The sequence below is a fragment of the Microtus pennsylvanicus genome, chromosome 13 (genome assembly GCF_037038515.1).
Source record: "Microtus pennsylvanicus isolate mMicPen1 chromosome 13, mMicPen1.hap1, whole genome shotgun sequence".
Taxonomy (NCBI): domain Eukaryota; kingdom Metazoa; phylum Chordata; class Mammalia; order Rodentia; family Cricetidae; genus Microtus; species Microtus pennsylvanicus.
The window spans coordinates 35,343,549-35,370,889 of record NC_134591.1 but is presented as its reverse complement, the minus strand read 5'-3'; the positions used below and the strand labels follow the sequence as shown (position 1 = coordinate 35,370,889).

The window sequence follows — 27,341 nt, the reverse complement described above, 5'->3', positions numbered from 1 at the left end:
AGGGAGGGCAGGGTACTCTGCCCTGTGGGAAGTCCAAGGCCCTCCCCTCTCGATCCAGGCTTAGGAAGGTGTGCATGCAAATAGACTAGGATCCCCAAAAGCCAGTACATGCAGTAGAGACAAATCCCAGTTCCATTTTCTAGTTATATTCTTTATTAACGAATTAAACTAAAACATTCTGTCCTCTGATATAATCAAAAATACTATTTTCTAAGCAGTATTTTGAGATAGCCATAATAGTTAGGATATAAAAATGTTTGCATTCTCAAGATCACAGTTGTTATATACTGCTAATACTGCTGTGGTTCATTATTTACATTCTTAATTTAATGTGAGTGGTACTGAAAATTAAGAGAATCTGTGAAAACTCATGAGAGGTCGATTTCCTAGCACGTTCATATTGCCACACAGGTGTTTTTAAAACCTCAGGGTGGTGGTGTGCTATCCCAGGCTCCCAAGGGAGAGATAAAGTTCTAGAAACAGGAGCAGCCTGAAAAGAGTTCCGTTCATTTACCCTAAAAATTAAACTATTTCCACCAGAAGTGTTTGTATGGATTATTTTCTTAAAGGAGTTTGAACAGTGATAACCTAAGATCCGACTTTATAAATATGTGTGTGTATTTAAACATTTTGTTCCTAAGACCATGTAAGTGCTTTCTCTGGCCGCGAGCACCCAGTGGGGCAGCTTTGGCAGGTTGTGGAATTGTAATCTGAAGCTTGGCTGCTTCTCTGAAGATGAGCAGCAACAATTCTATGTCTTTAAGGTTGTTTATTGCTATTTCAATAAACCTAATCATTTTTAGGTGTGTTACTATCTTAGAGCATTGGAGCTGTAGCAAACCGTTTATGTGGTTTGCATGGAATTCTTTGTTATATTTATATTTTATAAAACTCATTTGAAACTTCACCCTATGAAGGCATATTGTGGGGGACTTGTCAACCTTGCTTTCACACACAGCCTTGAACTGCACTGTTGAAACCAATTGCGTAATTTTGCCCTAGGTGATTTTCACCCACGGAAAACACTTTGGACTTTGCTAAAAGGGGCAATTGACGACTTTCAGCTTTCAAAACTGCAGTGTTGGATAATCACTACGTAGTGTACACGGTGCCTTGCTTGTAGGTGTTAGTGTTAGGCACAAAAATGGGGTGAACTGTTATTCTGTACAGAAGGCAGTATGTATAAGAATACAAATTTGGAATAAGTTGCATAAAACAGGAATTCAAAAAATATTGGCTAGTTAATACATCTCTACTAGTGTATGAGTAAGCTAACTGCTATGAGCTGTGCTACTAGAAAGATGTCAGTATGAAAACATGCTGTTGTATGAGAAAATATGTAAATAGATCATACAGTAACAGGTGACAATGGAATGAGAAATGTGTATGCCAGCTCTCATACTGCTTAAGAGTAAGCTTTTGATGTGAGATTTAACAGTAATTCACTAAGATCAGGTAGATGAATGTTTGATGCTCTTAGCCTTTTAATTACCGCTTTTCAATTTTTACTATAATCTAGGTTACTCTTCTGCCTATGTAATGCTGCCGTTTGAGGGCAATAGACACAAGTGTTGCACAAGGAAGACTGAGTGACCATTTACTAGAGCTGTGGGAGAAGGAAGATTGCCTGTACCTCAGAATAGAAATATGTTCAATCCAGTCAGAAAGAGGAGGAATTGTAGACAGATGGGACTAACTAGGGAAATACTAATAGGATGTTTTATGGTTTTTTTTGTTTTGTTTTGTTTTTGTTTGGTTTGGTTTGGTTTGGTTTTTTGAGACAGGGTTTCTCTATGTAACATCCTTGCTGTCCTGGAACTCCCTTTGTAGACCAGGCTGGCCTTGAACTCACAGAGATCGCTTGCCTCTGCCTCCCAAGTGCTGGGATTAAAGGCATGTGCCACCACCTTGCTAATAGAATGTTTTAAAGTATATATTAAGTTTGATTTCAAAAGAGCAGCATTGTGCTGGGGTAAAGTTGTTAAAGAGGAGCCAGGCGTGGTGGTGCATAAGTACAATCTCAGACCTTAGGAGGCGGAGAAAGATGGGTGGCATGGTTGAGGCCAGCTAGGCTGCCTCAAACACTGATCGGGCTCAGGTGCTAGGGACCTTGGATTCATTATTTAGGCAATTGCTCTTCTAATTGGAAAACAGTCCCGTAACCGTATGGCAATAGGGCTTATGTGAGATCCACAAGAATGAATATGGCATCTTTTGGGAGCATCACTTCTACTTAGGAGATTTTTGGAGAAAATAACTTTTTATATGGAGGTAGACATATAGAGTATGAGATATGATTCATATATAATAAGATACTATGTTTTAAAGTAAGAGTCCAGTAAAATTTTAAGAGAATGTGGCATGTCATTAACTTGTAATTTGAAAATTACAGGAATATTTTTAATTACTAACTGATGTTGTATTTCTATAGTAGATAGCCTTAAACAAAACAGTCACAATGTGTTATTATAAATTTGTTATAGTATGATTGATAATTAGTGGGCTAGGAGTTGATCAGACTAAAGGCAATCCTTGAGAAGAAATTTTATCAGAAAGATTTCAAAAGAAGGTTATAGGATATGAGAGGCTGTGTTTACAATTTAAGGAAAAATCCAGAGCTTCTCCAGGTTCCAGACTAATAGCTTGGTAGTGATGCCGATGGCTATAAAAGTTGAGACGGTGTGAAGTTTAGACAGGAGTTGAAAAGAACTGCAAGGGGCTGGGCTACTGCGATACCTGCAGGATGGAGAAGTGGCTAGTAAGCAGTGTGAGAAGGGGATCTAACGGAGATTATGGGTTGGGAGTGTAGAGTTGGGGAATTTTCCCATGGAAAATAGAGTCCATGAGTGCAGACAGAATATTTGAGAGTCACATTTATAAATACCATTTTGGGACTGGGGGATGGCTCAGTCAGTGAAGTTTTCATCACAGAGCCCCGAGTGCTGAGTCTGAATTCCCATCACCTCTGAGCCATCTCTCCAGCCCCCCATATATGTCTCTTATGTGATTTTAAAGATATGTATGATATAGTATAACGTAAGCTGTGATGGTAGATACTGATTGAAGCAAGTCACAGTATAACTTGGATACTACTTATATTTAAAGCCTTGGTTTAACTCAGAATTTTTTTTTGGAAGTTTTTCAAAGATATAATTCTTAGAGCTGAAGAAATGGCTCAGTGGTTAAGAGCTCTGGCTGCTCTTCCTGAGAACCTGGGTTCAAGTCCCAGCACCCATATGGCAGCTCACAACTGTCTGTAACTCCAGCTCCAAGAGATCGTACACCCTCCACAGACATACATATAGCCAAAACATCAATGCATGTGAAATAAAAATAAATAAAAATATACATCTTTATTTATGTGATGTGTATATGACCTGTGTCCATTTGTCTGTGGAGGTGAGAAGAAGGCATCGAATCCCCTGAAGTTAGAGTTTCAGTGCTTATGAGTCCCCAGTGTAGGTGCTGGGAACCAAACTCAGGTCTTCTGCAAGGTGATCTTATAACCATGGAGCAAATACTTGAAACAAACACTAATAGGTGCTGGATGTTATGATGCAAATACTTGTATCCAAGGATCTTTGAGGAGTTAAAGTTCGAATTATTTTTTAGGCTAGCCTCTTCTTGGCTAACTCTTGCACCTGGACTAGCCCATTTCTAATAAGGTGTGTAGTACCCCAAGGTGCGCTTACCGGGAAGATTCTAGCCTACGTCCATCCTGGGTCGGAGCTTCTTCGCGTGTGCCTCAGAGAGCAGAGCTATCTGCCCGGGAGAGGGGAGCATTGCATCTCTGCTCCAGAGAGCAGAGCTGTCAAGTCTGAGCTCACTTCCTCTTCCTCCCAGCATTCTGTTCTGTTTACTCCATCCACCTATGTTCTAACCAATAAAATGGGCCAAGGCAGTTTCTTTATTAGCCAATGACCTTCCTCCATCAAAATTCTCCTTAAACTTTCATTTAATGCTACAAAGGCATTCATTCTTATTTCATTTGGACAGATGTCTCTTAAAATCACTATCATAGTATTAACTGTTGAAGTATATAAAATGTTCACAGTGTAGATAAGCTAAATATACGCTAAGTTACTGTCTTCTTGACACTGAAAGTCAGTATGATGTGGACCTGCTGTGTTGGTAGACATTGGCCTGGTGCAAAACCACCATTGCATTCAACTTTATGTGACAGCCTTAAAAATTTACTCCAGACCATGTTGTAGCAAAATGAAGCATAATTTTATAAGTTCCTATTACAGATGTGTATTCTAAATCGACCAAATTTAATTCTAAAACTAGTAAGATAGCATTTGAGACCTGTAAAAATGCCACTTTTTGAAGTTTGACATGAAAACAGCACTTTTTTTTAAGTTGAAGTATTCAAGATTTTAAATATAAGAATGATTAGAATTTACCCATTAGTTATAATTTAGTTTGAAGCCATGTTTTTGTTTGTTTGTTTGTTTATTTATTTATTTATTTTGAGACAAGGTTTTCTTGTTTAGCCCTGGCTGTACTGGAACACACACTATAGGCCACGCTGGCTTCGGACTCAGAGATCTGCTTGCCTCTGCCTCCTGAGTGCTATGATTAAATGCGTGCACCACCATTCCCAGCTGACTTGCACTATCTTAAATTGATTCCCACATCACAAACATGAACAAATGATATTATTGTGGGAGGTTTGATTGAGAAAGACAAATGGTGTTAAATTGGTGTGATGGTTTCTGATCTTAATAGTGAATTCATTTCTCAAGCTTTCCATTAAAGATTTAATACCAGATTATTATACTACAGTAATCTGGGAGGACTTTAATATTTAATTTATTGGCCTTTTAATTTGTCTTATTTCATTCAAAGCTTTCTAAATTGGTGGGCTGAATCATCATTTTGGATGATTTGATAGAGTGTAATTTTCCGTTCTGAGACCTCCAGTAGATCCCTCTTCTCCTGTCTGTCTTGGATTTGGCTCTGGGCTTGTTGTATTTACCGTTTAGGTTGTTTTCTCCACATACGTCATACCACCACCAGCCTCCTAAAGAAGACAGATGTGTGATTTAATTGGATAATGCCTCCTGTCTAGTAGCTGTTAATATATTTCATGGTTATATCTTTGTTTCATATAAACTATATTATGTGGTAGGTGCATGTATTCCAATATTCATCTTTGTAACCCACGTACACCATCAAAATAGTGTTTGAGGAGTATCATAGGCAAAATTGCCAGCTGGACCTGAATTAGCACTTCAAACTACAACCCAAAATAGATTTTTGTCTTTGGACAGAATACTTACTTAAGATTAGTATTTAAAAAAATGGATATTATAGATAATAGTTAAAACTGTAGGGGATACTTTGAAGAAAACAGTATTGGTATTAATGACATACCTGAGTCACTGTCTGGACAGTAGCGCTGCCCCTTCGCTCTGTGATCCCATGTGGAAAACATCAGATCTCTGTGTTCCGGGAGTGCCTCGGGGACATTGCCAGCAGTGGCGGCCAGATGTAGCGTGTAGTTGGTCTCGTGACTTCCCAGGCGCAGGGAATATTCGACATAGTGCTTGTTGTCTTTCCAGTCTTGGAGCTCAAGTCGCAAGATGTAGTTAGACTGTTTTACTATGGCATAGATCTTCTCTAGGCCCAGCCAAAATTCTCCTGAAGAGAAAAGGTGTGTGTGGGGGGAGCGACACCTGTGTATTGTTAGCTACAGATCAGGTCCTGACTGACCTGTTTGTCTTTGTGTGTGCCTTCGCCAAGCTCTCACTGTTTAGCCCAGACTGACCTTAAAGTTGAGATCTCCCTGCCTCAGCCATCCAGTGCTGTGATGACAGGTATGTACAATCATGCTCCCTGGCCAATTTTTAACAATTTTTAACATTCTTTTCAATTCTCTAAAGTAAATGAGTTGTTTTAGTCCTGACTTCTTGGTTACTTTGAAGCCCTATAAAACATTTATATTATTGATGTTGTGGTGTGTGCTTGTAATATTAATTAACTGTTGGGAGGTCAGACAGAAAGATTTGTTCAGTCCTCAGCAACACAGAGTTGTCTAAGGCTATCCTGGGCTACGTGAGACCCTATCTCAAAAACCCAAAACAAATCCTTTCCAAAACTTTTATTAATGCACACTTTTGTGAAACTCATGTCTGTGTCTGGATATATACACTGTCCCTCCCTTTCTCTTTCCCTCTGTTCCTGAACTTTCCTTTCATTATTTATTTATTTATTTATTTATTTTTATTTATTCGTTTATTTTTACTTTCTTTGAGTTTTGGGCTCTAACTGACTTCATGCACCTTGGGGAAGACTCTCCCACTGAACTACACCCATTGGTTGTCCATTGGCTACATTATTATGGGTATTTAAAGATTTGGTAATTGATAGAGTAATATCTCATTTGTACCTCCTTATGTATATCGGATGTTAATTAATATGCCTACATTCAGTCAAGAGAATGCTTTTATATATTCAGTTTTGGATAATACTGATAGAATTTTTCTCAAATGCAAAGTTACTTTAAAATAGAAAAAGAATCTCAGAAATTAACAAAAACATTAGATTTGAATGTTTTGTTATTAGTGGTTTTCTCTATAATTAAAACTTTTTATTCAGAATTAAAAACAGCAGTTATATAAGTAGATCATTATACAACTATTATTTAATGATAAAAATGAATACTTCATCATTGCTGCTGAGTTAGGATACTTCACTTAAGGATTATAAATGGAATTAGTTTCTGATTAGAAATCAATGAGCATTCTGAACTGTCAGTCTTTTAGTGTTAAACTCAATCTTAGAAGAGTTATGCAGTAGCATTTCATTTGTATTTTAATAAATAAAGCTTGCCTAAAGATCAGAAAAGTAAAACAGCCACACTGGCCAGCCTTACAGGCCAGGCAGCAATGACACAGACCTTTAATCCCAGTAACCACACTAGCTTGCCATAGAAGCCAGTGAGTAATGGTGCACACCCTTAATCCCAGAACTAGAGAGGATTATAAAATGGGAGGAGAGAGTTCTTAGTCACAGTCTGATTCTGAAGTTTCCTAGAGGAAGGATCACAATTTTAGCCTGAGGTAGAGGTAAGAGCTAGTGCCTGCCTGTTTTGCTTTTCTGACCTTCAGGTTGAACCCCAATTTCTGCTCTGAGGTTTTTATTAATTGTGCTTCAGAATTAGGACTATAAAATATTACTGAATTTACCTTCTCTTTAGGGATTTAACTAGTATTGTGAGTAAAGAATTTTAAAAATAGTCAAGTAGTACTGAGTCTTAAAAATTTGGTGTAATGGCAGATGCATTCCACTCTATAAGTGAATACTTACACATTCACAGAAGTCCATAATATGTTTTTGGGATTTTAAGTATCTGTTTATTTTATATTCTTTTGGTTATTTTTATAGTTTAGTTTTGTGATCAGAGTAGAATATTCTACATTAAATATATCGCAGAGAACCACAGCTCCATAGTATGTATTTATAATACTTGAATAATTAAAATTGAAATGAGTATTTAAGTAGCTAGACACTGTATCTGTGACAGTTCCCCTGTTCGTTCTAACTGTTTCATTTTTTACTTTATTCCTTTCTTTAAGCTGCAGGGATCAGTCCCAGTGTAGTGCTACTCAGTGCTCTGCCCCATTTTAACCTCATATCACTTGTACTTCAAATATCAACGAAGGAGTCCTATAATGCTGCCTTTGCAGCTCATCCATAGCCTTACCAGTCTCTAAAGCCCATGGCACTTATGTTTTCCCTAATAACCATTGTGATAATCATGAACTATTGAATTAAATTTCAACAAGCATACTTAAGAGCAGACATGTATTAGTGATAAGTACAATTGAAATAATTGTACTTGCTAACGTATAAAATTTATCAATCAGTTTAATGAAGACTAGTTTTTTGTTTATTGTTACATTTCCACTGTCTATTTTATAATTGTTGCTTAACTTATATTCTTTTTCTTCGAAAATGGATCTCAGTGTGTGGTCCAGACTGGCCTTGAACTTTCCATCCTCTGCTTCATTCCAGTCCCCCGCCCCCAGGGTTAAAATCTCAGGCCTGTATCAGTACATCCAGTTCATATTGTTAAATTAGTAGATAAATGAATAATGTTAATAATGTAAAGATCTCAGGCTTGTATCCAGTCAACATTGTTAAATATGCAGATAAATGAATATGTTAATAGTGTTAATAAGGATCTCAGGCCTGTATCCAGTCAATATTGTTAAATATGCAGATAAATGAATAATGTTAATAGTGTTAATAAAGATCTCAGGCCTATATCAGTACACCCAGTTCATATTGTTAAATTAGCAGATAAGTGAATAATACAAGGAAATCACTTTACCATCAAATCTTCCGAAACCGTTTTTGTAGTTCTCCCACGTTTCGTTGAAGTCTTGTGACCCATCTTTCCGGTGTTGAATTAATGTCCACGGGCTACCTGGAGGGTGTTAATGGATGCAGTTATTCTTAGTAGATTAATATTAATGGGAAAAATGACCATGTTTTAACTTTGGTTTTAATTGGTGATTTTGGGAGGTGATTTATTATTTTTTGTTTTTTGGGGTTTTTTTTTTTTTTTTGGTTTTTCGAGACAGGGTTTCTCTGTGGCTTTGGAGCCTGTCCTGGAACTAGCTCTGTAGACCAGGCTGGTCTCGAACTCACAGAGATCCGCCTGCCTCTGCCTCCCGAGTGCTAGGATTAAAGGTGTGCACCACCACCGCCCGGCTGGGAGGTGATTTGTTAATTTGGTATTATATAGTTAAGGTAATGTACTTTATTATTTATTATGGTCCCAAATTTGCAGAAATAATCATATTCGGTGGATTAATAACAGGCTTAGTCTTGGTAATAGGCAATGAATATCTTTAATTTACTTTAGCCCATTCTTTCCTTAGGCAGGTTTTACCTGATTGGGTGTCACAGTACACATTAAACACTTGAGAGTTGCTTGTTCTAATGGCATACACGCCACTTGTATGTTCACCTCTGTTATAAATGGCAGAGCAGTCAGCAGGAAGGTCTAGAATTAACAAACATAATAATGTAATGTTTAGGAGTAGAATATTTTTGGAGCTTGATGGAGTTGCTGTTTCATGGAATTGGTGTGACTGTTCAGTAATGTTTATGCTAAGGCATATTTGCTAGACAGCAAACTATCCAACTAACATTAAAATAACATTTCCAACTTACTTATTTTAAAGAAAATCTGCAAAATGAGAACTTTAAAAGGCATTATTAATTTGTTAGGCATAGTAAGAATATTAAGCAGAGGAAGTTCAGTACAGGGTTTGGTTCATAACTAGAATCTACAGATGTGTAGAAGCAGTGAACATACAGGAAGAGAGCTGAACTTTAAAAGGCATTATTAATTTGTTAGGCATAGTAAGAATATTAAGCAGAGGAAGTTCAGTACAGGGTTTGGTTCATAACTAGAATCTACAGATGTGTAGAAGCAGTGAACATACAGGAAGAGAGCTAACAGGTATATTTTCTATGTGAATTACATAAACAAGAATAATTGTTGGGAATATATAGTTTTGTTGAAGTCTAGCTGGAAATAAGAGATTTTGTTCCCCGGAACTTTTGTTATATCTGTAAAAGATTTTAAGCAGAAAAGAAAGCAGAATTTTTGAAGAGAAGAATTTCATAATCTTCATCAGTTTTTAGAAGTGTACTTTTTCTTTATACACATGACTGTATTTTGTTGCTTTTGAAAGTAATTTTTAAATAATGACTTTAGGCCCCTTGCATAGGTTTCTAAGTCTCTTATAAACATGAGCTTATTCTTTTTCTACACCTGCAGTATCATTTTCTATCTATGAAATTAATAATTAGTTCATGTTTTTAATATCAGCTTCATATCTTAATACCATATATAGTGTTAAAATGTTAAAAAAAAAGAAACTAAAAAACCAGTATCTAATTAAGTTGACATTTGATGATGGTATTTGATATATATGTCTTTTTACTTTTTTAGTTTAGATCAGGTCCTAAAAATAGGGAATTATATAGATGAACCCCACCAGATTATCTTACCATCTTGTTCTATAATTTTTGTTTCATTTGGTTGAAGCGGGGGAGTAGTTCTTGGTGCTCTTGATTTAGAAGAAAGGGAATTTTCTGTGGGTTCTTGAATACCAGTCTTTCTGAGCTGATAAAAGAATATAAATCTACTTTAAAAATGCTATTGAATATATAATTAAGGAATTCTGGGTAAGGATACCAAAAAGTACAATTATGTACACGTTGTCTTTGAGTTTATAATGTTTTCTATGGTAAAACAATAAACTGGGCTGGAAATAGAGCTCAATGGCAGGGTGCCTGCTGAGCCTGTGCATAAAGGTCTGACCCCAGCTCTACAAGGGAGCAAAGAGGAATATACAGTGCTTTTCAGAATGTATATGCATTCTGTTCTTGAGACATTTAATCAAACATATTGTTTAGCCGGGCGGTGGTGGCGCACGCCTTTAATCCCATCACTTGGGAGGCAGAGGCAGGCGGATCTCTGTGAGTTCGAGGCCAGCCTGGTCTACAAGAGCTAGTGCCAGGACAAGCTCCAAAGCTACAGAGAAACCCTGTCTTGGAAAAACTAAAAACAAGCAAACAAACATATTGTTTAATAAGTAACAAAATTAAGAGAATGAAACAAACAAAACGAGACATTGATTAAAAGGAAAAGAACCAGTAAGGCTATATGCTTTGCTTAACATATTTGAATATGTTCTCTTTCCAACAGTATGAATCACAATCTTGGCCAACTTTATTAACTTTTGTGTGCCAAATATGATATTGCCATGGTCAATTCAAATGTTCAATGTCTACTCTGTGTTTGTACAGTATTTTATGTGAAGGGTTTTAGTAAATAAAGTAATAGGAGAAGAATCCTAGGTTCATAGATCTTCCAGTTTAATTCAGGGATAGGCAAGAAATAACTTTATATTTATGCTAAATATAAAGATGTTGAGAAATAATTGGATTAGTGCCTTTTGGGGAGAACTTTTATTTTTGATTAAATGCCTTGACAGCTTTACTGAACATTTTGTATTTGATGAAAGTATATGAGAAGTGCAGATACCTGCAAAAAAGAGCATTTTAGACAGAGGTCCTGGGGCAGCGTGTTTCATGTGCTTCAGGAACAGCAAGGAAGCCAGTGAGATAGAATCAGTGCGATGATCAGGTTCTCAGGGTAGTGATGAGTAAGACAGGAAGCTATTGTGGGGGTTTTGAGCAAAATAGGTTCAGGACCTGCTTTAAAATCCAATCGGATCACTTTAATGCACGCAGTTATGAATCCTTTTTCCTCGCAGTTTATATGATAGGCTCTGCTGTTTGCTTTGTAGGACATGTGAGGAAACCGCAAGACAGGTTAGTTGCCAATTGCATAGAAAGTTTGCAAGCAGATGATTAGCTGTGGAGGGCTGTCTTAACAGCCCGTGTTGACATCAGCCAGTGCAGCAGATCGAACAGAGCAGTAGGCTGACTTACCTGGTTTTCTATTTCTTTTATCTGGCTGTGCTGTTGACTTAATTGTTTATATTGCTCTTCCACAGTCTGGAGGAGGTCTTTGATGCTGTTATCTTGCTGTTCTACAAAACTCTGCACACAGATTTTAGTTTGTTTAAAATTTTCTCTGTCTTTTTAAGTTTTTATTCATTTTTAACAGTCATCTAATTTTAAACTGGTAGTGGGTTAGAAAAGTGAACATTGGCTATCATTGTCCTGTGTTTTTTCAAATAATATATACTTTTGTTACTATATTAAAAATTACCATTTCTAAAATTTTCTGAGTTTTATTTAAACTAAAAGAAACAATGTTTCAAAGGAATTAAAACATACCATTTGCAGTATTAATCTATTTTTGTTTATGGAAGAATAGTATTAAATTTAATTTTTTAAAATTTTTTTACCTCTAGTAATTAGTAGTAACATAATAATTGAACATTATAAACTTTATTGTTCAACTGATATTTAATCATCATATGAAATATATATTTTAGCTATTTTCAAATATAATATTAGGCAAGCAAAACTGAATTGAAGTTACAGAGGAAAATTTTATTTCCTAGTAAAATTTCTTTCTGGAAAGTATTAAGTAGTTTACTCACATGGCAGAGTATTTAAAATAGTATTTCTTTAAGATGTATTTTTAAAAATACACATGGAAAATAGTTATGAGTTCTACTTACTTTAAGTGACGTCACTTCTGGGTGCTCCTGAGTCCCAGGTTGGCTTTGAATTAAATTCATTAGCTGCTCCTCCAAAGCACCGACTTTTTGTTGAAGTGCGGTTTTCTCTTCTAGTAGGTTTTCAAGTTTGGAGTTGAGTTCAAGTGACATATTCTTCACCTCCTCATTTCTGACTCGTAGTTTGGATGTAGTTCTTCTTAGTTCCTTTTCCTCTTCTCTGATTTCGTTGGTTTGAAGTGATAGGTCATAAAAAGATTGATCAAATATGTTGAGTTTCTGAAATATGTCGTTAATTTGTCCCTTAGTCTTATGGACAAAATCTTTAAGTCCATGTCCCAGCTGAAGGAGGCCATTGGCTAAAATTTTGACATCATCTAGCATAGCAAATCTTGATTTTGACTCTGAAGATACAGAATCAAATGATGAATTGTCTGTATCAATTCTGGACGAAATTACTAGAGGAAAAATAAAAAGAAATATTTTAATTGTGTGCATTTTTGTCCTAATTATTCAATTTTAAGCAATTTGGACCTACTTCCTCCTGTAAGGAGAGCTGAACCTCTTGACTTTATATACACGGCTGTTTGTAGCGTGCACATAGCTGGCAGCTAAATGTGGTTAACCATTAAGCTGTGCTGACTTGCACGAATGTAACCCTCCCCATATTGAGTTAGATCGATGGCAATGAAATCAAGGAAATGAGCAACTAGCAGGAGGTAATTTTAAAAATTGGTATTTAAATTTGCCATATTAAGAATTATATTTTCAGTACTAAGGTATCTACCCACTTTTTAAAAGTTTATTTTAGTATTTCTTTTTCTATAGGAGATTTACAAATAAACCTTAACTTTTGATGGATAAGTTGTCATTAAAATTGAGGAGAATTAACTATATGTACCCCTAGTTCTCGTTTGTTTATTCTGGAAACAGCCACCATTCCCCAAAAGCCTTTTGTGTAACCTTTCCCAGTCCTGTGGCAGTGCTATGGTTCTCGTTGCTGTAGCTTGTATTTCGTGTCCGCCAACATGTAACTATATATTTCTGTTTTGTCACGATAGCTACTGGTTAGTGTCTTTACTCCCCAAATGTCCTAACCATTCTTGTATATCATCCCAAAATTCCCAACATCTTGTCAGTGAAGACATTTCTCTCCCTTTCTGTTGTTTTCATGTCTCAATGTCATAGTTTCTATTCCATGTGAAGTAGCAGTACACTTGTAATCATCTGAATATAAACTAGAATTAATCTTAATGCCTCCAGTGGCAGAGAAAATTTGCCCAATATATATTTTTCTGAAGTTTGTGATCTTAATAACAATTTTGTTACTATAAGTTTAACAACATTAAATATTAAAAGTATATTAAAGAGTAAATGTTCCAGTGTCTCCAGTTGATGTTAAAAGGAAAAATAGTAAGCTCTTAAGCTATAGGTGGTTGTTGCATTAACCACTATTATCACCCTTAATATTAATACAAAATATTTGGGAAAGCTGACGTGGTAAAATTATTAAGAGTGTGAGTTCTGGAGTCTCATTGTTGTCTGGTTCTAAAAGTTAGTGCTTTGGCCTTAAACAAATTATTTAATTTCCCCATGCAGCAGTTTTCTCATTTGTTGGGATGATTGTACTTTGTAATCTGTAGCTTTGTTTTGTTTTGTAGCCCAGGCTAACCTCAGATTTGTGGTGATTCTTCTGCTTTAGTGCTGAGATTATGGGCATTTACCATCACACATCAGGATCATGTCTATAACTTTAAAAATGTTTAAAATGCATAGTTGTTTTGCCTTTGTTCATACCTGTGTACTACTGTCTAGGTAAGATGACGTTGGAGTCTTTCAAATTGGAGTCACAGATGGCTGTGAGCCACCATGTGGGTCCTCTGGAAGAGGGGTCAGTGCTCTGCTCTAATGAACCGTCTTTCCAACCTTCATGCTTATGTAATATTAAGATTTGTAAATTAAGTTGTCAGACAAAATTTTACAAACTGCACCATTTCTAAAATTTAATTCATAGAAATATCCATTTCTGGCATAAAATAGAGGTTTTTTTTTGTTTTTTTTTTTTTTTTGTTGAGTGACTAAGTATCAAGGGTTTGACTCTGGTGGTTTCTTTAGAGACATGGTTAACATGGAGGTTGCGAACATGACTCTGGAGCACAGCTCCCCAAGTGGAATCCTGAGGCTGCTACTCTTCAGCTTTTCCGCCATTGGTCACGTTATTTGCTTTCTCTGTTTCCTCTTTTGTCAAGTGGAGATAATACTTCATTTAGGGTTGTGAAAAAATTAAAGTTAGTTAAATCACGGGCATCTACTTGCGGTGTGGTAGGCACTAAATATCGTGTATCAGCTATTCCTTGTCATTAGAAACAATGTGGTTACAGCTCACAGTGTTTATTGGTGAGAACTGATGTGCGATTATGCAGACATGGGAATTTTGCTGATATCTAGGCTGAAGAGGTTTGTTCTCTTGAATCTTGGCAAGGAAATATCTCCTTTGATTATCGTGTATATGTGCATACTTTCTCTTTTCTTTTTAGAATGTATATGTGGGTGGTGGTGGGCCTCGAAAACCTAGGACCTTAGCATACTAGTTGAGCACTCTCCCTCTGAGCAATTTCCTCAGCCCACCCTGTGTGTATCTTTATTTAAGTATGTATTACAGAGTTTTGTAAGTACTTTTGGTGGAAGTAAATAATAAACAGACATGTCCATACAATTCTACTAATAAATATGGAAACTAATTAGTTGAATGTCCTGTGCACTGATGTGTGCCATGAATTATTAAAGTGTATGTTGAACTTCATTGAATAGTCACATTTTCTCCTTTCATGGTAAAAGGTAGTGATCCTTGGTCATACAGGGCATATTTCGAAACTTTTCTTGACTAAGCTGTTAGCCTTTGTGGTTTAAAACTATTGACCCCAGAATTACATCCACCTAGTTAAGGTGCACGATGAGCCAATCTCTCTACTTTGTTACACTATAAACCGGTTTTTTTTTTGGCTAGGTGATTATTAATTTATATCCTACCTCCTTTGTATAATGCCTTATGCCTTATAGGAACAATAAATATTTATGGGATGGGTAAAAGATTTTTACATATAATGAAGTGTAAACTTGTATGTAGCAGATGGAGACTGCTTTGCTATTGCAGCTTCCTTGTAAAAAAGGGATTATGAAGAGGAGCCCCCTTTTGAAAGAAATTATTTTATTTTATGCTCGAGAGTAGTTTGTCTGCATGTGTGTCTGCAGATGCTCATCAGATCCCCTAGGACTGAATTAGAGACTGTTATAAGCTGCCACGTGAGTGCTAGGAATCAAACCCAGATCATTTGAAGGAGCAGCCAGTGCTCTTAATCACTGAGCCATCATTCCAGTCCCCAGAAGGGAGCCCTTTAAATAGAACCCTGGTCAAATATATCCAGTCATTTAGAAAAACAAAAACTTAAGTCAAACAAATAAAACACTGTTAAGCAAACTCAGTATTTAAGAATCTATTTCTAGGAAATTCAAATTCTAGGACACTGACCAGCCTTAGCATGCTTATGTTCCATGAACCACAGACACCACTTGCTTTCCCAGCTTACGAGGAATTAAGATTAAATGAATTTCAAATTAGAAACAAAATATTTTGCCTAGTTAAGAAAACCTTTTTTTTGTCTATTAATGTTTTGCTTGTGTGTGTGTGCGTGTGCGTGTGTGTGCGCACGTGCACATATCACATGTGTGCAGTGGTCTGAAAAGAGTTTTGGATCCCCTGAATTTTGGAATGCTTACCTTGTAGATAAATGGAAGTGGATAAATAGAAATATGAACTGAAGAAAAGAACAATGTTAGATAAGACATTCGCTCCCCCTTTCTCTGATCAGAACAACAGCACCAATTAAATAGATGTTTAATAGAGACATAATATAAGCAGAGACTACTCATTGATTTCCCAGCCGCCCAGACCCAAAGAATCACACAGAAACTATATTAATTTACAACACTGTTTGATCGATGACTCAGGTGTATTTCTAGCAAGGTCTTACATCTTAAATTAACTCATTTCTGTTAACTTGTGTATTGCCATGTGGCTATGGCTTACCAGGTTCTAGGTGTCTTTCTCCTTTGGCTATATGGCATCTTCTTCTTCTTTTTTTTTTTTGGTTTTTCGAGACAGGGTTTCTCTGTAGCTTTGGAGCCTGTCCTGGAACTATATGGCATCTTCTTGACTCAACCTACTCTCTCTATATATCTGTGTTCTGATTTCCTGCCTGGCTTTACTCTGCTAAGCCATTGGGCAAAACAGCTTCTTTATTAATCAATGGTAATAAAACATTCACAAATACAGAGGGGGAATTCCATATCATCTCCCCTTTTCTGTCTAAATGAAAAGGAAGGTTTTAACTTTAACATAGTAAAATTACATATAACAAAACAGGTATCAAGCAAAAATTACAGTTACAATATTTAGTCTGTTCATATCTAGCAAAATTAAAGAAAATACACTATTATCTATTTTATCTTTGTGAGTCTAAAGTTTCATATCTTATTTATCTTTTATCGTAACTTAGGAAAACTATCAGAAAACTAAGGAGGTCTTATTTCATCAAACCACATTAGCCTCGATGGAATCCACAGGTTCTTATCCTCTGTGGAAACAAAAGCAGAACCTCTTTTCCAAAGTAACATATTTTTACACTCAAATTTTGAAGTCAAGATACATTTAAAATATATATATATACACATATGTATATATATGTTAGTTTAGTTTAGCAGCCTGTACAATGAAATGTCTCTCTGTACTTAGCTCATTAACAGTCAAAAATTTAAAGAAAACACAATAATATACACAATCCAGATTCTTTGTGTATTTTCATCTTTACATGGCTTATTTTTCTACTCTATTACTTTTTAATATTTATTTTATTATCTTTACTCCTTTAATTTATGACTGTTTTTTTATAACTGTCTATACCCCCTTTCCTCTCTCTCAAGCCTATGTACATTTTTAAACATACTGTTACCAGTTTAGAGGTTTATTTTTTTTCTTTTTTTTTTCTTTTCTTTTTTTTTCTTTTTCGAGACAGGGTTTCTCTGTGGCTTTGGAGCCTGTCCTGGAACTAGCTCTGTAGACCAGGCTGGTCTCGAACTCACAGAGATCCGCCTGCCTCTGCCTCCCGAGTGCTGGGATTAAAGACGTGCGCCACCATCGCCCGGCTTAGAGGTTTATTTTTGCCTGAATCTGTCTTTACTATGTATCTGTTATCATTTTATGATCAGGAGCACCTTTTTTTTTTAAACCTAAATGCTATGCAGACATATCTCGGACCAACTTTATGGCCCTGCCTATTGGCTCTACCCAACATGGCAGAGCCATGTTCACTGCCTCTGCTAGCCATGCTTATTGCCCCAGCTTCAGGGATACAGTGGGTCTATGTCGCCATTAAGCAGCTAGTAGCACATTGCTCACAAACCCTATTTAAGTGTAGACCTCCTGAAAGAGCCAGAGTTCATGCTACCAGTGAGAACCAGGAAACCTTCTTTTAAAGAAGCCATATGGTTTTTGCTGCTAATGCTGAGTCAGGAAGTCTTCTCTTAAAGGAGCCCTGCCTCTGCTCACTGCCCACAAACAAAGTCTATCTGAAAAAAAATGCTGATACCAAGAAGCTACAGTTGACTCCGTTTTTTGTGGGTCTAAAAGCTCCCCACTTTTTTCTAGCTTTTTTAGGTCTTAGGTGTATCCATGCCCCAGATGGTGGACACCATTTTGTCATTGGAGACTGTTTGTTAGTTTCCTGGCTGCCCAGACCTGGATAATCACATAGAAACTGTATTAATTACAACACTGTTTGGCTCATGACTCAGGTGTATTTCTAGATAGCTCTTATTTCTTAACTCTTTCCTATTAATTTGCGTATCAGCATGTGTTTTTGACTTATGGGTAAAGGTTCTGGCTGTCTTTCTCCTTTGGCAGTTACATGGCATCTCCTTGACTCCACCTACATTCTCTATATCTCTGTTCTGATTTCCTATCTAGCTTTACTCTCTTAAGCCATTGGCCGAGCTTCTTTATTAACCAATGGTAATAAAGCTTATTCAAAGCATACAGAGTGGAATCCCACATCAATGTAAGGTTAGAGGTTTGGGACAGAGTTCATTTGGCTGTGCTTTCCCGTAGAGTAACACTTGGGAGGTGGAGACTGGGGATCACAATCATTCATGTTTATTTATATAGAAATTTCTAGACTAGACAGGACAAATGACACTCTGTTTTTAAAGAAATACAACGTGAGCTACATATGTAGACATGCTCTTTGACTTATGGTCAGGTTCCTCCCTGAGAATTCTGTAAGTAGAAAATGCATCTAGCACAGCTAATCTGCTGAACCATCATAGCACAGCACCTCTCTATTATAGTTACCCCATGTCTGAGTAAGGGCCTCAGTTTACTAGCACTGCTTAGCACCAGGAGAGTGTTGTATAGCATTTTGCTAGCCCAGGAAGCTGAAAAACAGCAAATAAAGCTATCATATTATGATCCAGAGTTTGAGGCAATGTTTTTACAGTTGAATTCAGTGCCTCACATATTCAAGGTAAGTGCTCAAATACTGAGCAAAAACTGTGTGTGTGTTTGTGTGTGTGTCTATGCACGCTCATGAACTCGTGCTGCATAGTTTGTTGGATTTTATTTTTTGCAAACTTGGGTATTTTAAAACCTATAAAAATAAAGAATTTGACTGCTCTATTATGACCGACTATACCAGATTTTTTGAATAACTAGCTAAATATATATATTCTAACAGAAATCAGAACATGCAGTTTATGTCACATACACTTATAGTGGCCCATGACCACTTTCTTTCAGAATTTATCTATGTAGAAATAATTTTAGATTTAACATGATAGCTTGCTTGTAGCTTTTGTTTTCTATTGAGGCAATCTTGTTTTATGTTCTAGGCTGATCTTGAACTCCCAATCCTCCTGCCTCAGCCTCCAAAGTATTGAGATTAAAAGTGTGAAATCTCCATGTCCTCTTTAAGGACTCAACAATATTGTATTTATGTTGGCTCCTATTTATAGACACCTTAGTTTAATCATGCCTGTTATTGATCCACAGATATTTTCTGCTTTATAAACAGTTTACATAGAAACTATATTCTGTATTTATGGGGAATATATTTTGTAGGCACAGACTTGTAAGTTATGATTGCTTTCCTGAGATTCTTCTTCACATACGTACCAGTATACTTTCTGTGAAAAAGACATTTTTGCTCAATCTAATGGGCATATATACATCTTGTTGCTCTTACTCTTTCTTGGCTTTTTGGCTCTTTTGTGTGTGAGCGTGCGCGGTGGAGCACCACCCAGCTCTCAAATAAATCACACACGGAGGCTTATTCTTTCTTATACTCACCTGGCCTTGGCTTATTTCTTGCTGGCTTTTCTTAAATTAATCCATCTACCTTTTCCCTCTGGGCTCTTGTCTTTCTTCCTTCTGTGTATCTTACTTTCCTTCTTCCTCCGTGACTGGCTGGGTGACTGGTCCCTGACATCTGTAGTAATAAGGAGCGGCGGCGGGGCTGCGTCCCCAACACCCCAGCCGCCTGCTCGGCTAGCTTATGCCCCGAAATAATTACACGGACACTGTATTCTTTTAAAGACTTCTTGGCCCTTTGCTCTAGCCCTTACTGGCTAATTCTGATATACCGATCAACCCATCTCTAATAATCTGTGAGCACCGGTCTTACCGGGAAGATTCTAGGTCGAAGCTTCATCGCGTGTGTCTGCCTGGGAGCGGGGCATGGCGTCTCTCTCTGAGGTGTCTGCTCCCGAGAGGAGAGCTGTCGAGTCTGACCTCACTTCCTCTTCCTCCCGGCATTCTGTTCTGTTTACTCCACCTACCTATGTCCTAACCAATAACATGGGCCAAGGCAGTTCCTTTATTAGCCAATGACCTTCCTCCATCAGACATCCTCCTCCCCTTGTTCTCTCGTCCTTCCTCTCACTTCTTCTATTTATAATCTATAGTATACTTCTATTTATACTCTATGCCTGCCAGCCTTATCTATCCTTGCTCCTGCCTTGCTATTTGCCGTTCAGCCCTTTATTAGGACCATCAGATGTTTTAGATAGGCAAAACCATCACAGCTTCCCACAGTTAAACAAATGCAACATAAACAAAAGTCACACACCTTAAAATAAGATTCCCCAACAACATCTAGTTTGTTTTAGCATCTATGTTCCTGTCTCAGGGAATTACCTGCATATGTGCGTTTTTACACGGTTTGTTTGTTTTGGGGTGATTTTAGGAGTACTCTGTCATATATGTAAAAAATAGTGTTTCTTCTGTTTGTCATTTTTTTCTCCACCTGTTTTTATGGTACTACTTCCTGTGAGAACTTAAAAAATGTATGTCTTTTATGATTTTTTGTAATTTATGCTAAGAAATTCCTTCTCTCACTAGTCTTTTTAAAAAGTTTTTCTTATATTCTTATAGTTTTGTTAATGGAATCCTTTGATTAGTCTAGGATTGATTTTCATGTAAAGTAAAATATTTGTCTTTTTCCCCCTCTAAATGGCTAGTGAACACTTTTCCTTTGTCTGCCATATCCTTGCTAGTTTGAAATGTTCTGGAGGAGTACAGACTCAGTGTGCCTGAGAACTTTCTAGCATTTAATGCTAGTATTTTATCCCCCTTTGTCTTTGTTTAATTTCCTTGTCATTTCCCATCTACTTCACTATGAGAGTTTTTAGTGTTCTTGCAGGCTTGTCTTCTTCTGTGGAGCTCTTCAAATGCCACCCTTGCAGTAGAACCAGTGAATAAATGTTGAGGTTCCTCTCCCCTTCTCCTTTCCCTCCCCCCTTTTTCCTTCCAGGATCTCGGATATAGCCCCTTCAAGACTCAAACTTTCTATGTGGATTGAGTTAGCCTTGTGCTCATGATCACTCTGCCTCCACCTCCTGAGGAGTTTGTCACTTAAATTCTTGGATGATGTGATATATTTTAATTCTTCCATAGTTAGTATCTTTAAGAATGGTTCCTAGCATGGGAAAAATGATATATAGATGTTCTGTAGAAAAGATTAAACAAATAACTGTAGTCCTAATTTGGATTGAAAACATCAATATTGTCAGGTGTGGTGGTGCATGCTTTTATTCCCAGAACTTTGGAGACAGAGACAGCAGATGTTTTTCATGTTGAAGCACTATTCTTTTTATATTTAAATGAACTACAAGTAAGGGTTAACTCTCCACTGAGTGTTCAAACTGTAATTTGAAAACTTACTATGTTCAAACTGCAATTTGGAAAAAAAGTTTTTTATTCAAAATAACCAAATGCATTGGAGAAATGCTTGATTCTTGGTTGGTGAAGAAAATGTGTAAGAACCTGGATTATCTTGTCATAAGAAATAGCAGGAAGCTGAAAATCCATCTCAGCTCTATAGTAAGGTCAAGGCAGTATGAGCTATGTGGGACCCTTTCTCAAAAATAACTACCTCCTCACCTGTCTACCTAACTGAATGAGTGAATGAATGAATGAATATTTGGGCTACACAAGACCCTTTCTTAAAACTAAGTAAATGAAAAGAATGAAGAAAAGAAAGTCCATAGCTAAACAATTGTCTTCTATAGCTTCTGCATCTCTCTCATTATTTTGGTCTGTTTACAGGCATTTCTGTCCCACTAAACTACATGGTCCCCATGACGAGGGAATGGCTTTTAAATATTACCTATATTTTAAAGCACGTATCATTGGTGTGGGGGCAGGCTGAGGAGCACACCTGTGAAGGTTAGGGAACAGTTCTGTGGAGTCATGTCTCATCCTATGCCTTTGTGGGCTCTAGGATTCAATTTAGGCTGTCAGGCTTGTCCAAGAAACTTGTTACCCATGGAGACATCTCATTTACCCTTTACATTTTTTAAATTCTTTTTTTATTATTTATTTATTAAAGATTTCTGCCTCCTCCCTGCCACTGCCTCCTATTTCCCTCCCCCTCCCCCATCAAGTCCTCCTCCCTCGTCAGCCCAAAGAACAATCAGGGTTCCCTGCCCTGTGGGAAATCCAAGGACCACCCACCTCCATCCAGGTGTAGTAAGGTGAGCATCCAAACTGCCTAGGCTCCCACAAAGCCAGTACGTGCAGTAGGATCAAAAACCCATTGCCATTGTTCTTGAGTTCTCAGTAGTCCTCATTGTCCGCTATGTTCAGCGAGTCCGGTTTTATCTCATGCTTTTTCAGACCCGGGCCAGCTGGCCTTGGTGAGTTCCCAATAGAACATCCCCATTGTCTCAGTGTGTGGGTGCACCCCTCGCGGTCCTGAGTTCCTTGCTTGTGCTCTCTCTCCATCTGCTCCTGATTTGGACCTTGAGATTTCAGTCCGGTGCTCCAATGTGGGTCTCTGTCTCCTTTCATCGCCTGATGAAGGTTAATATTCAGGAGGATGCCTATATGTTTTTCTTTGGGTTCACCTTCTTATTTAGCTTCTCTTGGTTCACGAATTATAGGCTCAATGTCCTTTATTTATGGCTAGAAACCAAATATGAGTGAGTACATCCCATGTACTTTTTTGGGTCTGGCTTACCTCACTCAGGATAGTGTTTTCTATTTTTGTCCATTTGTATGCAGAATCTCCAGAATATATAAAGAACTCAAGAAACTAGACTGCAAAAGGCTAATCAACCCAATTATAAAATGGGGCACTGAGCTGAACAGAGAATTCTCAACACAAGAAGTTCAAATGGCCGAAAGACACTTAAGATCATGCTCAACTTCCTTAGCGATCAGGGAAATGCAAATCAAGACAACTTTAAGATACCATCTTACACCTGTCAGAATGGCTAAAATAAAAAACACCAATGATAGCCTTTGCTGGAGAGGTTGTGGAGAAAGGGGTACACTCACCCATTGCTGGTGGGAATGCAAACTTGTGCAGCCACTCTGGAAAGCAGTGTGGCGGTTTCTCAGGAAATTCGGGATCAACCTACCCCTGGACCCAGCAATACCACTCTTGGGAATATACCCAAGAGATGCCCTATCATACAACAAAAGTATATGCTCAACTATGTTCATAGCAGCATTGTTTGTAATAGCAAGAACCTGGAAACAACCTAGATGCCCTTCAATGGAAGAATGGATGAAGAAAGTATGGGATGTATACATATTAGAGTACTACTCAGCAGTAAAAAACATTTTTTAAATTCATTCAAAAAAATTTGTGCGTGTGTGTGTGTGTGTGTGTGTGTGTGTGTCTCCTGCACTCCTGCACTATAGGAGCCGGGAACTGGCCTGGAGACTTAAAAACACACGCACACAGGCAGACAGAGACACGGGACATGGGTCATCCTTGATACAAGACTGCCAAGAATGCCCACTTTGTTGTGCTCAGGGGCAGCTTATGTAGGGCTCTGGCCACGCCCAGTTCTCAGGATCTTTCAGCTGCAGGCTGCTTACAAGAAATTCAGGATCTGGTGGTCCACAGTCTCCAACGTGTGTGTGTGCGCGCGCCACTGCATGCTGTGGGTTAGAGGACAACCAGCAGTAGTCAGTACTCCTACCTGAAGCCACCAGGCTTGACAGCAAGTATGTTTCCCTGCTGAACTGTCGCAGTCATCAGTTCAAATCTTACTATGACTTCCCATGGCTTAACATTTTATATAATGTTTATGGGGTGATCAATAAATATTATAGTTAACTAGTTGTACTCATCTTTGATTTCTCATTTTTGTTATTAACAGCTGTATACTTGTCATATTTTGAGTACTGTTCTCTATTTCATTAATATTCATGGATGCTTTTTGTCAAAGTCATTCCTATCCTTTATCATTGAAAGTTTTATTGTTTTTCACTAAGGAAAAAAAGTTTAAAGTAGAAAGATATGACACACACCTTTAATCCTAGTACTTGCGAGGCAGAAGTTCCTGTGAGTTCTAGGTCAGCCTGGTTTACAGAGCTACCTCCAGGTTAGCCAGGGCTGCACAGAGGAACCTTGTCTGAAAAATGTCATAGATAGATAGATAGATAGATAGATAGATAGATAGATAGATAGATCTAAGACCACCAATATTAGTAATTTAGAAATACAATTTTATCTCCTTTTTTTGCCTTTCCCTTCCCTGTCATTCCACAACATAAGTTACTACACTGAATTTTTCAGAAACATGATAATGCCACTATACCCTCCAGTCTAGTATCTTTGTCCCACTTGTTCCTTCATCCATCATACTTTTGGGTATCACTTCCCATATCAGTAAATACTGCTACACATTGTCAAGTGATCCCATAGTATCCCTTCATGTTTTTGTTATCATGATTTAATTAATCAGTCCATCATAGATTTAATATCCTTTCACTAAAATGCTTGAAACTACAACAGCTCGATATTTTGAAATTCTTTAATTATTTGAGTAGTTATTTGAGTATGAAATATCCTGGGGGACTGAAACCCAAATCTAAGAATGGAATTCATTTATGATATATACACATTGTGTGTAGAGTAAATTTATGCAATATTTGAAATAACGTATTGTTTAGTATATTAAAGAACACATATACATTCAATCATTGGACTTGTGATGTGACACTTAGAAAGTTTCACTTAAAAAAACAAAGCCAGGCATGGCACTCCACACTTGAAACAGAGACAGAGGCAGATAGATTTCTATGTGTTTGAGGTCAGCTTGCTCTACATAGGGAGTTTCAAGCCAGCCAGGGATACATAGTAAGATCCTATCTCAAAAAAATAAAATAAAAGTAAATTTAAAAAATTTAGAGGTTCTCAGAGGGAATAAAATTTCTTTTCAAAATGTTCAGACTTGGGAATTTTCAAACTTTTGTTTTATTTGGGATGCTTAACATTGTGATGGACAGTTTATGTTTTTATAGTACATTTTAATTATTCTTGTTTATAAAAGTGAAGGCTTAGAAGTTAAGAGCACAGGCTGCTCTTCAGAGGTCCTGAGTTCAAATCGCAGCAACCACATGGTAGCTCTCAACCATTTATAATGAGATCTGATGTCCTCTTCTGGCACACAGATATACACACAGACAGAACACTGTGTACATAATAAATAAATCTTTAAAAAAGATATGTTCATTAAAAAGTTATGTATTAGTGCTGGCCAGTGGTGGTACATACCTTTAATCCCAGCACTCAGGAGGTGGATTTCTGTGAGTTGAAGGCCAGCCTGGTCTACAGAGAGAGTTCCAGGACAGGATCCAAAGCTACAGAGAAACCCTGTTCAGGGGGAAAAAAATGAAATGATATACTGCCATACTGCTCCCTAAAAACTTTAGAACTGTTTCCATTACCCTATCAGTGGTTTTCAGGGTCTTATTGTTATTAAAATTTTGATCATCAGCCCTAAGTGGTGGTCTTCACATAAAATAATTTTCATTTTTTAGCCCTTTATTCATGATACTTTGGTTTTTCATCTTTATGTTGACAGCAGGAACTATTAAATTGTATAAGATGTACAGTTATGAACTGGAAAGATAGCTAATACACATCAGGTAGATTATAATAATTTTATAGTAACTACCTGGTGGTTGTATCTTTTATATTATAATATACATACATATATATGTACATATATATTTGTTTGTATATGCATGTACATGCTCGAGTGTGTGTGTGTGTGTATATGTCCTCGCATGTAGAGGCCAGAGGTCACTTTGGGTGTCTTAATCATTTGATGTCTAACTTATTTTTTTGTTTTGTTTTTCGAGACAGGGTTTCTCTGTGGTTTTGGAGCCTGTCCTGGAACTAGCTCTTGTAGACCAGGCTGGTCTCGAACTCACAGAGATACGCCTGCCTCTGCCTCCCAAGTGCTGGGATTAAAGGCGTGCGCCACCACCGCCCGGCTCTCTAACTTATTTTTTGAGACAGGATTTCACCCTGAACCTAGGGCTCAAATGATAGTGTGGCAGGCCCCTGATGGCCTTCTGTCTCTGCCTGCCCTGTGCTGGTATTCCAGACATGTCTCCACCTTTTGGTGGGTTCTGGAGCTTGAACTGAGGTCCTCTTGTTTGCATGACCAGCACTTTACTAATGAGCCATTACTTCAATTTCTTTAATATAGTTTTGATTGACAATGTGTCAATTTGTTCTTCAAAAGATCTTGATCAGATTCATATCAAAAACATTGTGAAGTCTGTCTTGTTTGTGTCTGTTTGGAGGAGATAGAGTTAGAACTGTCTTAAATTCTTGATAATGTTTTGGCTAATACTTAATTCTCAGAAGCTTCTTCTACAAGAAAAAGAATGTTTGTAGTCTGGCTGATTTATTATCTGTCTTCTGCTTTGATGTTTAACCATTGCATATGAAAAATAGTTAACTTTCTGGGTTTAAATTTGTCTGTAAAATCAAGGTATATTTGATAGCTGTGTATTAATGTTGCTTTAGGCATCACATACATGAAAATAGTACAGGCATTGGTAAATAGTAATTGTGTATTTTTGCATGTTTCTTTTGTGATATTTAGTGAAAGACATACAGTAGTCTTAGAGAAGTATCCACTATAAGTTCTACACACAGTAGTATTAGATATGCACTCTGTATAACTTACACTTTTTGGTTTTACAGAAATCTTCTCTACATTTACCCTCAAAGTCTTAATTTTGCCAATCGTCAAGGTTCTGCCAGAAACATCACAGTCAAAGTCCAGTTTATGTACGGAGAAGATCCAAGTAATGCAATGCCGGTAAGAAACATTCTTTATTGTTTCTCTTTTTCATACTTTATTGAAATAGCTGAAGCTTTTGCTTTGTCTTGTATCACTGACTGGCAGCTGTAAACTGGAATTTAATGTGATCCCTTAAACCAAATTTCTAACTGTGAAACTTCCTTAATATAGTAATATGCTTAATTCTAATTATTTATGAGTACTTGGCTTATATTAAGCACTCCTAGAGATGCAAAGATGAATAAATCTATAATCTAGAGAACGTACTGCAGTGAGAGAACTAGGAACTGCTCTCAGAGAACAGGTAACTTTCCTTTTGTCTCTTGTGATCTTATTTTCCTCAGTGACCCGCCCCCCAGAATGAATGGCAGGTGAGGGAGGTAGGAGGTGATGTTGTCATTTGCAGATGGGTCCTGGAGAATAAAATATGTGGCTCTTTTCAACTTTGTGAAGAAAACTGACCATCTTGGGTACACATTAGATCCTTCTAGG

General features: G+C 37.2%; 2 protein-coding genes across 12 annotated transcripts in view; one reads left to right on the top strand and one right to left on the bottom strand.

Annotated features, from left to right (window-relative positions):
* Positions 1-27,341, top strand: part of Dock7 (dedicator of cytokinesis 7) — a 189,995-nt gene that overhangs the window by 69,155 nt on the left and 93,499 nt on the right. For all 11 annotated transcript variants that reach the window (XR_012907580.1, XR_012907581.1, XM_075946991.1 and 8 more), the window contains exon 15: positions 26,750-26,867. Coding sequence is in view for 9 of the 11 variants with exons in the window: in XM_075946991.1 (XP_075803106.1) it covers positions 26,750-26,867 (118 nt within the window). In the remaining 2 variants the exon portion in view is untranslated. The remainder of the gene's footprint in view (positions 1-26,749; positions 26,868-27,341) is intronic.
* On the bottom strand, positions 4,439-12,733 carry Angptl3 (angiopoietin like 3). Its single transcript, XM_075945280.1, has 7 exons — positions 12,186-12,733; positions 11,485-11,595; positions 10,036-10,150; positions 8,906-9,019; positions 8,342-8,437; positions 5,380-5,646; positions 4,439-5,026 (listed from the first exon to the last, which is right to left on the bottom strand). The coding sequence occupies exons 1-7, from the start codon at positions 12,678-12,680 to the stop codon at positions 4,842-4,844; spliced, it is 1,383 nt and encodes a 460-aa protein (XP_075801395.1). The 5' UTR covers positions 12,681-12,733; the 3' UTR covers positions 4,439-4,841.